This window comes from Anomaloglossus baeobatrachus, chromosome 5 (genome assembly GCF_048569485.1).
Source record: "Anomaloglossus baeobatrachus isolate aAnoBae1 chromosome 5, aAnoBae1.hap1, whole genome shotgun sequence".
Taxonomy (NCBI): Eukaryota; Metazoa; Chordata; class Amphibia; order Anura; family Aromobatidae; genus Anomaloglossus; species Anomaloglossus baeobatrachus.
The window spans coordinates 401,254,642-401,271,216 of record NC_134357.1 but is presented as its reverse complement, the minus strand read 5'-3'; the positions used below and the strand labels follow the sequence as shown (position 1 = coordinate 401,271,216).

General features: G+C 43.2%; 1 protein-coding gene across 3 annotated transcripts in view; it reads left to right on the top strand.

Annotated features, from left to right (window-relative positions):
* Nucleotides 1-16,575, top strand: part of LOC142311631 (trafficking kinesin-binding protein 1-like) — a 100,553-nt gene that overhangs the window by 35,796 nt on the left and 48,182 nt on the right. For all 3 annotated transcript variants that reach the window (XR_012754285.1, XM_075350193.1, XM_075350195.1), the window contains exon 3: nucleotides 12,621-12,815. Coding sequence is in view for 2 of the 3 variants with exons in the window: in XM_075350193.1 (XP_075206308.1) it covers nucleotides 12,621-12,815 (195 nt within the window). In the remaining variant the exon portion in view is untranslated. The remainder of the gene's footprint in view (nucleotides 1-12,620; nucleotides 12,816-16,575) is intronic.

The following is a 16,575-nucleotide window of genomic DNA, read 5'->3' as shown; positions in this document are numbered from 1 at the left end:
GAGCAAGTGAAATGCATGCTCAATTGGGTTAAGATCTGGTGATTGACTTGGCCATTGCAGAATGTTCCACTTTTTTGCACGCATGAACTCCTGGGTAGCTTTGGCTGTATGCTTGGGGTCATTGTCCATCTGTACTATGAAGCGCCGTCCGATCAACTTTGCGGCATTTGGCTCAATCTGGGCTGAAAGTATATCCCGGTACACTTCAAAATTCATCCGGCTACTCTTGTCTGCTGTTATGTCATCAATAAACACAAGTGACCCAGTGCCATTGAAAGCCATGCATGCCCATGCCATCACGTTGCATCCACCATGTTTTACTGAGGATGTGGTGTGCCTTGGATCATGTGCCGTTCCCTTTCTTCTCCAAACTTTTTTCTTCCCATCATTCTGGTACAGGTTGATCTTTGTCTCATCTGTCCATAGAATACTTTTCCAGAACTGAGCTGGCTTCATGAGATGTTTTTCAGCAAATTTAAAGAAGTTGTCCAGTTACCAGAACTGTTTTTTTTTTTTCTGATAAATCTTGCTAATATGTGCCCCTCAACACATCTATTATGTTTTTTCAGCAAAATTACCTTTTATTGTGCACTAGCAGCACATGCTCATTGCTGGCTCCAGCTCTGATGGGGTTAATCTCTCCTCTGACTTCCTGTGTTCAGTTCCTACAAGTCCCAGAATTCTTTGTGGCTCTAGGGCGGTGTCTAGCTTATCTAACACACCCATTGTGTCTAATACACCCACTCTGCTCCCACCCAAACCCTCCTCCCTGCCTCTTCCCAGTGGATGTGCACTGAGAGCAATCACACAGAGACAGCAGCAGCTCTACACAGCCAGGGAAAGAAAGTGTGTGTGTGTGTGCGTATATACAGTGTATGTGTATGTGTGCGCGTATATACAGTGTGTGTGTGTGTGTGTGTGCGTATATACAGTGTGTGCGTATATACAGTGTGTGTGTGTATATATACAGTGTGTGTATGTCATACTCACCTGTCTGCAGGGTCCCGGTGCCATGCCCGCTCCCATCTCCTCTCATGGTACCGCCGCTCTGGCTGTGTGCAGTCTCCCCGGGGCACGTACGAAGCTTGCAGGACCTGGCGGTGGATCAACTGATGCAGTCACCTGACGCATCAGCTGATCGATTCTCGTGGTGTCGCCGGCTTTTTCGCGCTCGGCCGGCTATCAGCTGATCCTGCCGTCAGGGGACTTCATCAGCTGATTACCGGCAGCTCCTGCAGTGATGGGCCAGGATCAGACTCCCCTGCAGGAGCTGCCGGTAATCAGCACAGACGTGAGTATTTATTTTTTTTTTTTTTTCTACTGATGCATCAGCTGATTGTATAATCGGCTTTTATACAATCAGCTGATGTGTCATGTGATTCACGTAGTTTAACCTGACACATCATCTGATCGCTTTGCCTTCCAGCAAACTGATCTGATGATATTGGATCCGGATTGGACGGCGCGGGACCCTAACCCAGGATTACTGCGGAGGGGGGTTTATTTCAATAAAGATGTAGTCACTAATTGTGTTGTGTTTTATTTCTAATAAAAATATTTTTCTGGTTGTTGTGTTTTTTTTTTTTTTTATCATTACTAGAAATTCATGGTGGCCATGTCTAATATTGGCGTGACACCATGAATTTCGGGCTTAGGGCTAGCTGATAATATACAGCTAGCCCTAACTCCATTATTACCCAGCTAGCCACCCGGCATCAGGGCAGCTGGAAGAGTTGGATACAGCGCCAGAAGATGGCGCTTCTATGAAAGCGCCATTTTCTGGGGTGGCTGCGGACTGCAATTCGCAGTGGGGGTGCCCAGAAAGCTTGGGCACCCTTCACTGTGGATTCCAATCCCCAGCTGCCTAGTTGTACCCGGCTGGACACCAAAATTAGGCGAAGCTTACGTCATTTTTTTTTTTAAAATTATTTCATGACATTCATGAAATAATTAAAAAAAAAAAAAAAGGGCTTCTCTATATTTTTGGTGCCCAGCCGGGTACAAATAGGCAGCTGGGGGTTGGGGGCAGCCCGTACCTGCCTGCTGTACCCGGCTACCATACAAAAATATGGCGAAGCCCATGTCATTTTTTTTTCTTTTTGGGTAAAAAACTGCATACAGTCCTGGATGGAGGATGCTGAGCCTTGTAGTTCTGCAGCTGCTGTCTGCTCTCCTGCATACAATGAACATTTTGAATAAGGAAATGACATCAGACCTTTTTTTTTTTTTTTTTTTCATCAACAATCTTTAATGGCATTGTGCACTGATTAAAAACGCAGCAAAAAACGCACCAAATCGCGGCAAAAACGTGACATGCAGCACCGCAGGTGACAGAGCAGAGCAAGTTGGTGACATGCTCTGCTCTGACACATAGTGTGCTGCATGTCACTGTATCCACTCTGGGACTTGTTGTGCAGGTGACCGGATGATACATGTCACCAACTTGCTCCACTCTGTGACTTTTGCTGCATTGTTCCAACTGTATACACTCTCACCTGAACAAGTCTCAGAGTGGGGCAGTTAGTGACATGTATCATCCGGTCACCTGCACAACAAGTCCCAGAGTGGTGAAAGATAGTGACATGCAGCACACTACGTGTCAGAGCAGAGCATGTCACTGTCTCCACTCTGGGACTTGTTGTGCAGGTGACCGGATGATACATGTCACTAACTGCCCCACTCTGTGATTTCTGCTGCATAGTACCAACTCTATACACTCTCACCTGCACAACAAGTCCCATAGTGGAGACAGTTAGTGACATGTAGCATCCGGTCACCTGCACAACAAGTACCAGAGTGGAGAAAGATAGTGACATGCTGCACACTATGTGTCAGAGCAGAGCATGTCACTGTCTCCACTCCGCTGACCTCACAGCCCATACACTCTGCGATGGATGCAGGGGGACACAGAACAAGTAATCGGCCGACACTGGAGTCCTCTGATTACTTGGGATGAATGAGAAGTAAAATGCTCTGGTGCTCGATGGGCGAAGCCCATGCCGATTTTTTTTTTTTTTTTTTAAAAATTCACTAAAAATAAAAAAACAAAAATCACATTGTTTGTGGGCTCCCGCTGCATTTTCTATTGCTAAGGGTAACCAAAGCAGCTACTGGCTGCTAGCCCCCGCTGCTTGGTGTTACTTTCACTGGCAATAGAAATGCAGGGAAGCATTTTTTTTTTTATAAAGGTTTTTCCCTGAAAACGTTTTTAAGAAAATGACGTGGGCTTCGCCATATTTTTGTATGCTAGCCAGGTACAGCAGGCAGCTACGGGCTGCCCCCAACCCCCAGCTGCCTAGTTGTACCCGGCTGGGAACCAAAAATATAGAGAAGCCCTTTTTTTTCATGAATTTCATGAAATAATTAAAAAAAAAAAAAAATGATGTGGGCTTCGCCAAATTTTTGAGTCCAGCCAGGTACAACTAGGCAGCTGGGGATTGGAATCCACAGTGCAGGGTGCCCAAACTTTCTGGGCCCCCCACTGCGAATTGCAGTCCACAGCTGCCCCAGAAAATGGCGCTTCATAGAAGTGCCATCTTCAGGCGCTGTATCCAACTCTCTTCCAGTGGCCCTGGTGGCAGGTGGCACGCTGGGTAATAAGGGGTTAATACCAGCTATGTTTTACCAGCTGGTATAAAGCCCGAGATTCTTAATGTCAGGCCAAGTTTAACCTGGCCATTAAGAATCTCCAACAAAGGGTTTAAAAAAAAAAAAAAAAGACAGAAGAGAACGAGCGGGGGGGGGGAGAAGAGAGAGAGGGGAGAGAGAGGGGGGAGAAGAGAGAGAGAGAGGGGAGAGAGAGGGGGGAGAAGAGAGAGAGAGAGGGGAGAGAGAGGGGGGAGAAGAGAGAGAGAGAGGGGGGGAGAAAGAGGGGGAGAAGAGAGAGAGGGGAGAGAGGGGGGGAGAGAGGGGAGGGGGAGGGGGGGGAGAAGAGAGAGAGAGGGGGGGGAGAGAGAGGGGGGGAGAGCGCGGGGGGAGGAAAAGAGAGCGAGGGGGGGGAGAGAGCGAGGGAAAAGAGGGGGGCAGAGAAGAGGGGGAAGAGGGGAGGGGGAGAAGAGTGGGGGGAGAGAAGAGAGTGGGGAAAGAACGGGGGGGGGGGCAGAGGTGCTATGTCACCAACTGTCTCCACTCTGTGACTTGTGGTGCAGGTGACAGAGTGCAGACAGTTGGTCCCATGCAGCAGGACAGATGGCAGAGCACAGCGGTGACATGCCTGTCACTGTCTTGCTGCTCGGAGGAGCAGATGATCACACTGCCCGACACCGGCCGCTCTCCTGACATTGCAGCAGAGCGGGCGGGTGGAGAGTGTGAGCACATACTTACGTGCAGGGGGGGATTCAGCTGAAGAACCCCCCCCCCCCTGTACTGCACACTGGCGCCCCGTGCCTCACCATCTGCAGGACGCCGGCTCCACACTGACATCCTCCGGATCCTCCCCTCGATGCTGGGCTGTGATGTGCGGTAGTTACCGCCCACAGCCCTGTCACTCAATCTGAGTGGTGCCAGCCTCCTCTGACGTACCCGTCCAGTTTGAGAGCCCGGAAATGCCGGGACGTCAGAGGATGCTGGCGGCCACAGCTCCAGGGGGTCATGTGTCCGGCACTGAGCGTGCAGGATAGCGCCGCTCAGTGCCAGAACTGGAAACAGAAGCCAAAGCAGAAAACGCCTAGAAAGGTAAGTAGAACTCATACAGAAAATAAAAAAAATGGGTGAACCACCCCTTTAACTCTGGCCTGTCTATTTTTGGAATTGATGAATGGTTTGCATCTAGATGTGAACCCTTTGTATTTACTTTCATGGAGTCTTCTCTTTACTGTTGACTTAGAGACAGATACACCTACTTCACTGAGAGTGTTCAGGACTTCAGTTGATGTTGTGAACGGGTTCTTCTTCACCAAAGAAAGTATGCGGCGATCATCCACCACTGTTGTCATCCGTGGACGCCCAGGCCTTTTTGAGTTCCCAAGCTCACCAGTCAATTCCTTTTTTCTCAGAATGTACCCGACTGTTGATTTTGCTACTCCAAGCATGTCTGCTATCTCTCTGATGGATTTTTTCTTTTTTTTTTCAGCCTCAGGATGTTCTGCTTCACCTCAATTGAGAGTTCCTTAGACCGCATGTTGTCTGGTCACAGCAACAGCTTCCAAATGCAAAACCACACACCTGTAATCAACCCCAGAACTTTTAACTACTTCATTGATTACAGGTTAACGAGGGAGACGCCTTCAGAGTTAATTGCAGCCCTTAGAGTCCCTTGTCCAATTACTTTTGGTCCCTTGAAAAAGAGGAGGCTATGCATTACAGAGCTATGATTCCTAAACCCTTTCTCCGATTTGGATGTGAAAACTCTCATATTGCAGCTGGGAGTGTGCACTTTCAGCCCATATTATATATAGAATTGTATTTCTGAACATGTTTTTGTAAACAGCTGAAATAACAAAACTTGTGTCACTGTCCAAATATTTCTGGACCTAACTATATATATATATATATATATATATATATATATATATATATATATATATATATATATATATATATATATATATATATATATATATATATATATATATATATATATATATGTGTGTGTGTATGTGTAATATATATACATACATATACATACACACAAGATATATGTGTAATCTCCTGTATATTACATAGTGTATTACATATTTACAATTTATTAGTTTTTTGCGTTCTAAAGTTGTATTCCAATAAATATATTTTATGTTCTATCCAAATATCTTGATTATTGTATCATAAAAATTATTAAATGTCTGATGTTCACATACACATGTTCTTGTACTACAATAAATTTTTCACTTTAGTATAAGCAATATATGTCGGAGTCGATGGGTCGGTGCAAGGGAAATTGAAGAGTCGGAGTCGAAGGTTTGGCTTACCGACTCCACAGCCCTGGTTCGCCGGAACCAGCGACGTCACTAGGCAGGTAAGTATGTGTGACGGCTGTTAGCGATGTTGTGTGTGTATATACTGTGTGTATAATATATATAATATACACACAGTAATATAAACCATCTGAGGGTAAGGGAGCTGAACTGGCCAAGCATGTCTCCAGACCTCAATCCTATTGAGCGTCTGTGGGTCATCCTCAAATGGAAGTTGGAAGAGCACAAGGTCTCTTAATATCCACCAGCTCCTTGATGTCGTCATGGAGGAGGGTAGAGGATTCCAGTAGCTCCTGTGAAGCTCTAGTGAACTCCATGTCCAAGAAAGTTGAGGCTGTGCTTGAAAATAATGGTGGCCACTAGAGATGGGTGAGCACTGAAATGCTCTGGTGCTCGTTACTTGAGTCGAGCAGGTCAGATATTTTGAAAGTGCTCAACTCAAGTGATGAGTATAATGGAAGTCAAGTCAATGATTGGACAGTTTTGCTATCTGTCCACATACAGCCTGCCATACAAAGAGCATTTCTGGGGGAGGGCGTACTTTTTTTATTTATTTTTTTTTTATATATACACTATATCCGAAAATGTTTCAACCCCAGTGAGATCCATTCAGAGACTGCGAATAGATCTTCCTGTGGTGCCTACACACATCATGCAGTGATCCAAACCTGTGCTTTGTGGTTGTTTCACGGATGACACATGTGAGCACCTACGATACTCGGCCAAGCACCGCGAATACCTGAGCACCCAGATGCTCAATCAAGCACCGAACAGTGGCGAGCATGTTCACCCATCACTAGTGTCCACACAAAATATTGACACTTTTTGCACAATTTGGCCATTTTCACTTCAGAGTGTACTCACTGCTAGTGGTTTTGACATTAATGGCTTTGTGTTGAGTTATTTAGAGGACACACCGAATTTAAATTGCTATACAAGCTGTATACTGACTGCTTTACATTGTATCAATGTGTCAGATCTTCTGTGTTGTGAAAAGATGAAAAGATATCATAAAATATTAAATGTGAGGGGTGTGTTCACTTTTGTCATATACTGTAGGTCCATCAAGTTCAACCCTTCTTCAACAATTATACATTTTTTTGTCTCTAAATTATCTATGACCCATAATGTTGTGTACTGAGGAAATTATCCAGCCCTTTTTGAAAAGGTTTGTGTCAGCCATTACTACCTCTTGTGGTAGGGCATTCCACAGTCTGACTGCTCTAACTGTAAAGAACCCTTTCCTATTTAGCTGTCAGAATTGCCTTTCTTCCATCTGTAATGAGTGTCCCCTGGTCTTTGGAAGGAATAAGTCATGTGCCAGTCCTTTATATTTATCACACATTTATTTATACATATAAATGAGATCTCCTCTGAGACGTCTTTTTTCTAAGCTAAACATGTCTAACTTTTTCATCCTGTCATCATATGGGAGGCCTTCCATTCCTTGTAGTAATCTAGTTAACCGCCTTTGAACTGACTCTAACTTCTGAATGTCCTTTTAAAAATGTGAATCCCAAAACTGGATCCCATATTCTAGATGTGGCCTAGAATAATGTGGTTTAGAAAATAGCATTTCAGCTAAGCTGATAAAGTGCATGGTGCAAGGCAGCTCCATAGATAGTCCAAAAAAAAGAAATAGTACCAGCACAAATCCGTAAAAAGTTTTTAAATGTATTCAATGCAAAAGGCATAAAAACAAGAAGGTAGGTGGATAAAAAATAAAAACTGATACAAGACAGATACAGGTAACGTGTTTCTGGCCCTAGTCCCTGCTTCTGGAGCTTTATAAAGTATAAGGCTATTATGTTGTACAGTATCAAATGCCTTTGCAAAGTCCAAATAAATCACATCAGCCGCATTACCAATATCCAGATTGGCACTTACCCCCTCATAGAACCCCAACAGATTGGTTAGACATGACTTATCTTTCATGAATCCATGCTGTCTGTCAGTTATTATATTATTTTTTGCAATATATATTTGCCTGTTATCTCTTATAATGCCCTCAAAAAATGTCCACACTACTGATGTCAGGCTTACTGGACAGTAGTTGCCTGGATCCACCCTCTTACCTTTCTTAAATATCAGTACCACATCAGCCATCTTCCAATCCAGAGGCACCAACCCTGTTACAAGATTGTCTGAGAAGATGATATACAGTGGTGTGCCAATAATTGAGCTCAATTCCCACAATATCTGTGGATGAATGCCACCCAGCTCTGGGGATTTGTTGATGTTTAATTTGCTCAGACGAAGCCGTACTTCTTCTTATTCTTAGTTATATCAGATGGTGAAAGTTTTGATTTTTACCTTGTTGAATGATCTATGGAACAGTCAATTCATTGGTGAAAACTGATGAAAAGTTTAATAGCTCAGTCTTTTCTTTGTCCTCTATAATTTTCATATAATTATCATTTAAGTAGCCAACATTATCTGTTGATTTCTTTCTGGCATTCATGTACAGTGCAGAAAATAAGTATTTGATACACTGACGATTTTGCAAGTTTTTTGTGTAGCATCATGTTAAAGTTGAAAGCAATCAGCCAAGATCTCAGGAAGAGAATTGTGGACTTGCATAAGTTTGCTTAATCCTTTTGGTGCAAGTTCCAGATACCTGAAGATGCCTTGTTCATCTGTACAAACAATTATACGCAAGTGCAAACAAAATGGGAATATCCAGCCATCATACCGCTCAGAAAGACTGGTTCTGTGTACCAGAGATGATCATGCTTTTGGTCAGACATCTGCATATCAACCCAAGAACAAATGCAATTGACCTTGTGAGGATACTGGGGGAAGCTGGTATGATTGTGTCATTATCCACAGTGAACGGAGTACTGTATCAACATGGGCTGAAAGGCGACTGTGCCAGGAAAAGCCATTACTCCAAAAGAAACATGAAAAAAAACCAGATTAATGTTTGCAAATACACACAGGAACAAAGGCCTTAATTTTTGGAGACCTGTCCTGTGGTCTGACGAAACTAAAATTGAACTGTTTGGCCATATTGACCATCGTTATGATTGGAGGAAAATAGATTTGAAGCCTAAGAACACCATCCCAACTGTAAAACATGGGGATGACAGCATCATGTTGTGGGGTTGTTTTGCTGCAGGAGGGACTGGTGCACTTCACAAAATAGATGTCATCATGAGGAAAGAAGATTATGTGGTAATTTCTGAAGCAACATCTCAAGACATCAGCCAGGAACTTAAAGCTTGGGCGGAAATGGGTTTCTAAATGGACAATGACCCAAATCAGACTGCTAAACTGGTTACAAAGTGGCTTAAGGATAACAGTGTTTTGGAGTGGCCATCATAAAGCCCTGATCTCAATCCTATTGAAAATGTATGGCAAAGCTGAAAAGGTCAGTGTGAGCAAGGCGACCTACAAACATGCCTCAGTGACAGCAGTTCTGTCAGGAGGAATGGGCCCAAATTCCTACCAATTATTGTGAGAGGCTTGTGGAAGGAGATACAAAACATTTGACCCAAGACATACAGTTTAAGGGCAATGGTACCAAATAGTAATGAACTGTATAGAAACGTTTAACTTTGCAGAAAGTAAAAATGCCTCAAAACATTCTCTCTCATTATAAATAATTTTGGTTCTTAATTGACCTAAAGCAGGAAAGGTTTATTCTGATTTCATGTCAGATAGTGAGAAAAACATGTAGATGTGTCTTTATAGAGAGCAGAGGGAAACGTCTGGTTTCAACTGTATATCACAAAGGTCCTGAAGCAATGTTCTCATCAGGATATTAACTCTGGAGGCCCTGTGAAATTTCCCAGTTTGCTCTCCCTTTCCCCTAATGTCAGTCCTGTATATACTGTATATATATATAGCCTGTCTCCTGCTCAGTTCTTTTAGACTCCTGCAATTAAGAGACCTTTGGTCACATGACTGAAGTCATCAAAGTCCTTAAAGATTCTTAACCTCGGAATACAACTGCTGGGGTCCTAAGAAATTGTGCAGTTTGACTCCCCCTAAAGCCAGCCCCGACTGTAACTAGGGCTTATTTTTGGAGTAGGGCTTATATTTCAAGCATACTTCAGAAATACTGTAAAATCATGCTAGGGCTCATTTTCGTGGTAGGTCAGTTTTATTTTCCTTTAAAACACGGTAGTTTTGTACACAAATATATACATTTCTGTTTGTGGGGTGTCCTTGCCTCCGTGGTTAGAGCTGCCCGCTTACAGCAGCGTTATCATGGTGCAGAAAAAGTTTTGCCCACTAGATGGCAGCATTGCACATTAGTGGAGCACTGCAGCTCATTGGTAATAGTCGGCTTCAGGTGTGAGCTGGGACAAGTACACTACTGTATACCGTAGTCACCGGGTGACTATCGGGTATAAAATCCAGAGGACTACCACGAAATCCGAAAGAGGAGACAGGCCTGCTGTGTCCACACAGGACCACATCGTTTAGGAGCTTGTACGTTCTCCCCTTGTGCGTGGGTTTCCGGTTTCCTCCTAGATGCCAAACACATACTGATAGGGGATTTATAAGTGAGCCTCAATGGGGACAGTGATGAAGATGTCTGTAAAGCTCTGTGGAATATGATGGCGTTATATAAGCAATAGAAATAGATCATGTGTTTCTCACACAAGCTATGTTCCCTTACCATGGCAATGTCATGCTGTGTCAGCAGAGGGCATCGTCGTGTTATATTCCAATTCTTGCATATTATATGTTTGTATTTTATTAGATACTATAAATGTATTCCTTCCCACAGATTCTTCTTACTGATTACACTTTTTGTTAGGAATAAAATGTGCACAATATGGAATAATTTTACTATGATTATATCGTAGTGTGAACAGCAGAGGGCAGTGTTGTGTCTCAGATTTCATCGCGCTCTAGTGGTCATCATGTGTAATAACCTGCACCGCAATATATTGGGAGCATTTTATTTACAGTGTAACCTTGGTTTACGAGAACAATCCGTCCTGGGAGTGTGCTTCTATACCAAGTTAGGGTATGTGCGCACGTTGCTTTTTAGCTGCTTTTTACCTGCTTTTTTGCTGCTTTTTCTTCTGCGCTGTTTAATGCCAAAATGGATGTGTTCTTCTATTCAAGCAAAGTCTATGGGAATTTGGGCTTCTTGTTCACACTATGTTGTTCAAAATGCTGCCTTTTTGTGGCAGAACTTTGGTCAAAAACTCAGCTTTGCAGTGCAAAACCCAAATGGCAAAAACAATTGACATGTTGCTTCTTTGAAAAGCTGAGTTTTTGACCAAAGTTCTGCTCAAAAAGGCAGCATTTTGAACAACATAGTGTGAACAAGAAACCCAAATTCCCATAGACTTTGCTTGAATAGAAGAACACATCCATTTTGGCATTAAACAGCGCAGAAGAAAAAGCAGCAAAAAAGCAGGTAAAAAGCAACGTGCGCACATACCCTCACTCGTCTAGCAAAGCAAAATTTCCCATAGGAAATAATGCAAGCTCAGAATTCGTTCCACAACTTGTTCAATGTCCCATCCTGGTCCCCTGTTGTGCCATTCCACACACACACACACACACACACACACACGTGTACACACACACACACGTGTACACACACACACACACGTGTACACACACACACACGTGTACACACACACACACACACGTGTACACACACACACACACGTGTACACACACACACACACACACGTGTACACACACACACACGTGTACACACACACACGTGTACACACACACACACACACACACACGTGTACACACACACACACACGTGTACACACACACACACACACGTGTACACACACACACACACGTGTACACACACACTCATATTATGCTCACCTTACCTTCTCTTCCCTTGCCGGCCTCCCGGTTCTTGTAGTCCGCCGGTGCAGGATGTGTATCAGGTAACCATCGCGACTGATGCCGGAGCTTCCGCTGCCAGAGCACTGACGTCAAAGGCATGAGGCACTTGCCTCTGATTGGTCAGCGCGCTGCCTTTGAGTATCGGCTAACAGCAGAAGTTCCTCCCTCGTTGCGATGGTTACACAATACACATCCTGTACCAGCAAACTGCAAGAACCATGAGGCCGGTGATGGAACGGAAGGTAAAGTGAGCATAATATGTGTGTGTTTGTGCAGACTGCAAGAGCGGGTCAGAGCGCGGTGAACGTCCAGAACCGGAAGTGTGTGCGGTGAGTATTTGATCGTACAGCAAAGCTTGCTCGTAAACTGAGTTACAAATTTACACCAAGCTTTGCTCATATAGTGAAATACTTGCACACCAAGTTACTCGTAAACCGAGGTTCCACTGTATTTAGATATTCTTACTTCCACTGTGTCGTCAGGCTGCTGTTACAAGATCCTGAATAGCAAATCTTTTTGATATTGCTTCCATATCGTAGTATATTTCCAGTAATCTGTACTGTAAACCCCATTTAAAGGGGATTAAAAAAAATCTAATTTACTTTGTGCATCAATTCCTCATTATAGTCAAGATCTCTGATGCTGACAGTGAATGGGATTCACCTTCAATTCCACCTAAAGACTGAAATTCTATCCTATTCTAGTAATGACCCCTCATTACATCACAGGTATCGCCATTGTAACAGACATAGGGCTTCTGGCAATGGCAGCAAGCAGAGGTCTTGAAAGCAATGAATGAATCTTTTTATAGGCTATAAATGATTAGAGTGGTGAATCTTACAACAATTTTTTTGTTTTCTTCTTCTCCAGATGTGTGCACCAGTGGGGATGTCCCCGAGGTGGAGATCATCAGCCTTCTGCAGGAGCGGCTCCCGCACTACACCCTCCGAGCCGACACCATGTTTGGGTACGAGCACGATGACTGGCTGCACACCCCTCTGCTCCCGGCTGATTTACCGCTGCGCCTCACCCCTGAACAGATAGAGGAAACCCTGAAATATTTCCGTAAGTTACTAAGCACGTGCTACCCCTTAGGCATACTGCACACTAAGGTTCATAGCAGATCGGCATTTTATTGGGATGGAGAATAAGTCCACTTAACCTCAGGGAGTATATTCAGCCAATGCCACATTTGACCTGACCAGAATGTACCCGTTAGTTTGGGCCACTGAGGCAGTGGCTAATGTGTCCCATTGAAAAAGTAGTTTGGTAGGGCTGGCTGCTTAGGGTGGCACCATCCCTCTTTTTGGTTAGGGATCACTTTCTCTAGAGGCACATTGTGCGTTTCAAACATCTGATCCCCTTAAAGTTAGGGCAGTGGTGTAGTATGGGTTGCCAGGGCAAATATTGCTCCTTAAAACAAATAATGCCCTCTTTAGAATGTAGTAATGCCCCCTTAATGGGAACCTATCACTCGAGTCATGCCGCCCATATCACAGGCAGTCACAGCCTGGAGGCACGATTGCAGCTAAGTATGTTTTTCACTGAAACCCTCTGGCCTTTCAGAGAAACCATACAGTACTCAGCATAAATCAGTACATCCCCTTTGAAAAATAAAATTTTCAATATTTCAATAAACATGAGAGAAATTTCTAATATTTTGACAAGACTGACTTTCATAGAACATTTTTTAGTCCATAACATGAAAGTAAGGGTAATAATAGAACTTTCTTTACAAAGTCTTCAGATTTACTGAAATTAGTTGAGTACACCCCACATCAAAAATGACTACAGCTAGTATTTTGTATGACCGCCATGATTTTTAAGGACTGCACCTAGTCTACTTGGCATGAAATGAACAAGTTGGCGACGTTGCTATATGTGTCTTTTTCCCTTCTTCAAGAATACTCTCTTTTAGAGCCTGGATGCTGGATAGAGAGTGATGCTCAACTTATATCTTCAACATTCTCCACAGGTGTTCGGTTGCGTTCAGATCAGGAGACACTTGGCCACTGAATTACTTTCACTCTGTTCTCCTAGACTAGTCGCGTCTCTACCTACAGTCTTCAGCCGGATTTTCAAACTGTTTTCTCTGAAAGGCCAGAGTGTCAGAGTGTTTCAGAGAAAAAGTCAGCTGGATGTTTCATGGTCCTTGTTCAGACTGTGATTTCCTCACCAGCCATGGACCATTTCCTAACCATCTATCAGGCTGTTGAGTTTGTGTAAGGAGATCTGCGGCTAGCACAGAAATTACAGACCATGAAACTCTGACCTGAGAAATTGGCATAAGTAATTGGAGAGAACCATGCACATGTGCAACTACTTCTCTTATAGGAATTGCCACAATAGACTGTATGATAGCTGGGGGACCTTATTTCTGGAGAAAGATGTGGGTCCAGCCTGTTGGACATGTACTTATCGTACATGTATGACATATCCTTGGATATACCATCAATGTCTAGAATGGGACTACCTCTTTAAGGAATGTGCGTCCCATGTACACAATATATCCTCACAAGAATGTTAGTCAATCAAGCTGTGTATATATACTGTATGTATCCTATATGTCCCAGTTGGGACAGTACGTATTGAACACGTCACCAAATAAATATATTTCTAAAGGTTCTGCTGACATGAATTTCTCACAACATTTTGGTAACAATTCATCCACACAGGCAAAAAAAATCAAACCATATATGTCCATAAATTTAGTGATGTGTAATAATGAGAAATGACTCATGGGAAAAGTGTTGAACACATGAAAAAAGAGAGGTGCAAAAAGCCGTGGCAGGTCATTACACCAACTGAAATCTATCAGTAATTAGAAAGCAATCCTGACACTTCTTGTTTATCACTATCAGCTAGTTCAACTGATGGCCTAAAAAGGTTTCTCATTACAAAGGTACCACACAAGAAACCTCTCATGACGGGTAAAATCAGTGAGCTGTCTCAAGACCTTTGCTAACTTATTGTGGCAAAACATACTGATGGGATCTGTTACAAAAGAATTTCTAAACTACTGAAGGCTCCAGCGAGCACTGTTGGGGCCATAATCTGGAAGGGTAAAGAACATAATTTCACCGTAAACCAGTCACAACCAGGTGCTTCCTGCAAGATTTCAAACAAAGTGATAATTATTAGAAAAGTTGTCCATGAGCCAAGGACCACCAGTGGAGAGCTATAGAAACACCTGGAATCAGCAGGCACAATTGTTTCAAAGAAATCAATCAGTAATGCACTCCACCTCCACGGCCTGTATAGACGGTCGGCATGCAAGACTCCATTGCTGAACAAAAAAGCATGTTCAAGCATGTTTAAACTTTACTTAACAGAATTTAGACAAGCCTGTGAAATAGTGGGACATTATAGTCTGGTCAAGTGAGTCCAAAATTGACCTATTTGGATGCCATAACACACACCATGTTTGAAGGCAAAAAGGCAAATCATTCCCAAAACACCATATAAACAGTGTAGTTTGGAGCTGGGAACGTCATGGTGTGGGGCTGTTTTTCATCATACAGCATTGGCAAACTTCATGTCATTGAAGAAAGGATGAATGGACAAATGTACCGAGAAATTCTTGATGATAATCTGCTGCCATCTACCAGGATGGTGAGGATGAAATGAGGGTGGACATTTCAGCAACACTATTATCCCAAACGCACAGCCAAGGAAATGCTCAATTGGTTTCAGAGAGAAAATAAATCTGCTAGAATGGCCCAGCCAACCACCTGACCTGAATCCAATAGAAACTTCATGGAAAGAAGTAAATCTCAGAGTCCATAGAAGGAGCCCACAGAACCTTCAGGATTTGAAGTGTTTGGAAGAATGGGCCAAAATAACTCCTGAGCAATTTATGTAACTAGTTTCTCCATGCTGAAGCAGTCTTGAAGCTGTCATCACCAACAAAGGCTTTTGTACGAAGTATTACATACATTTCAGTAAGTGTGTTCAATACTTTTTCCCTCTGACATTTCTCATTATTTACACATCACTAAATTTATGGACATCTATGGTTTGATTTCTCTGCATGTGTGGATTGGATGGGTTGTTACCCATATCTGGTGAGAAAGTCATGTCTGTTGCACCTATAGAAATCTATTTACTTAGAAAACTGTTGATGTGATCAATACTTTTTTTTCACCCACTGTACTTATGCTATACGTGTATAATACCTGATCGGGTGACCATCAGTAAAGTCTTGTTGTGTTATGTCCCAGTTAAAGGAGCGATTGCCTTGTGGCACGAGGTTGTGGGGGATGGGATGCCCGGGTGTTTACACTCAGTGACAGGTTATGGCTGCAGCATGAGAACTCCACACTCCTTGTTCCTTATCATTATAGGGAGGTGTAGGACGCTGGCTCCTCAGATGGGTGAACTTTGTACTTGTTGTGAGCGGTGACACAAAGACGGTGTTGGGTGTGAGCTCTGGGTACATGGGAAGGTAAATACCAGATTAGATATGAATTGGCGACATAAAGAAGTTTAGTGCCTGCAGCCCTGTTTTCCACATGGTTTCAATAGATCTATAGGTCTAATAGTTTTATATGGATATTATGTCATGCAGTATAGACCCCAGTGGCACGTGGTTGGTGTTAAATGCCCCTCTAAATGGGGTTGTCTTCTGCAGGACAAGAGCTGTCATTGTGTAAGAGCCTGCTCGGTCAATTCAGCTATGTAAGAATGACACCTAGTCCTCCTCTGCTGTCAAGCTGTAGGGTGACAGCCATCATGGAAGCCATTTTAGCTCTTACAGGAACGGTTCTAATCCAGTATTCGCAGAATTGTGGACCAGGCATTAAAAAAATTGTCCCAAAATCAAAAT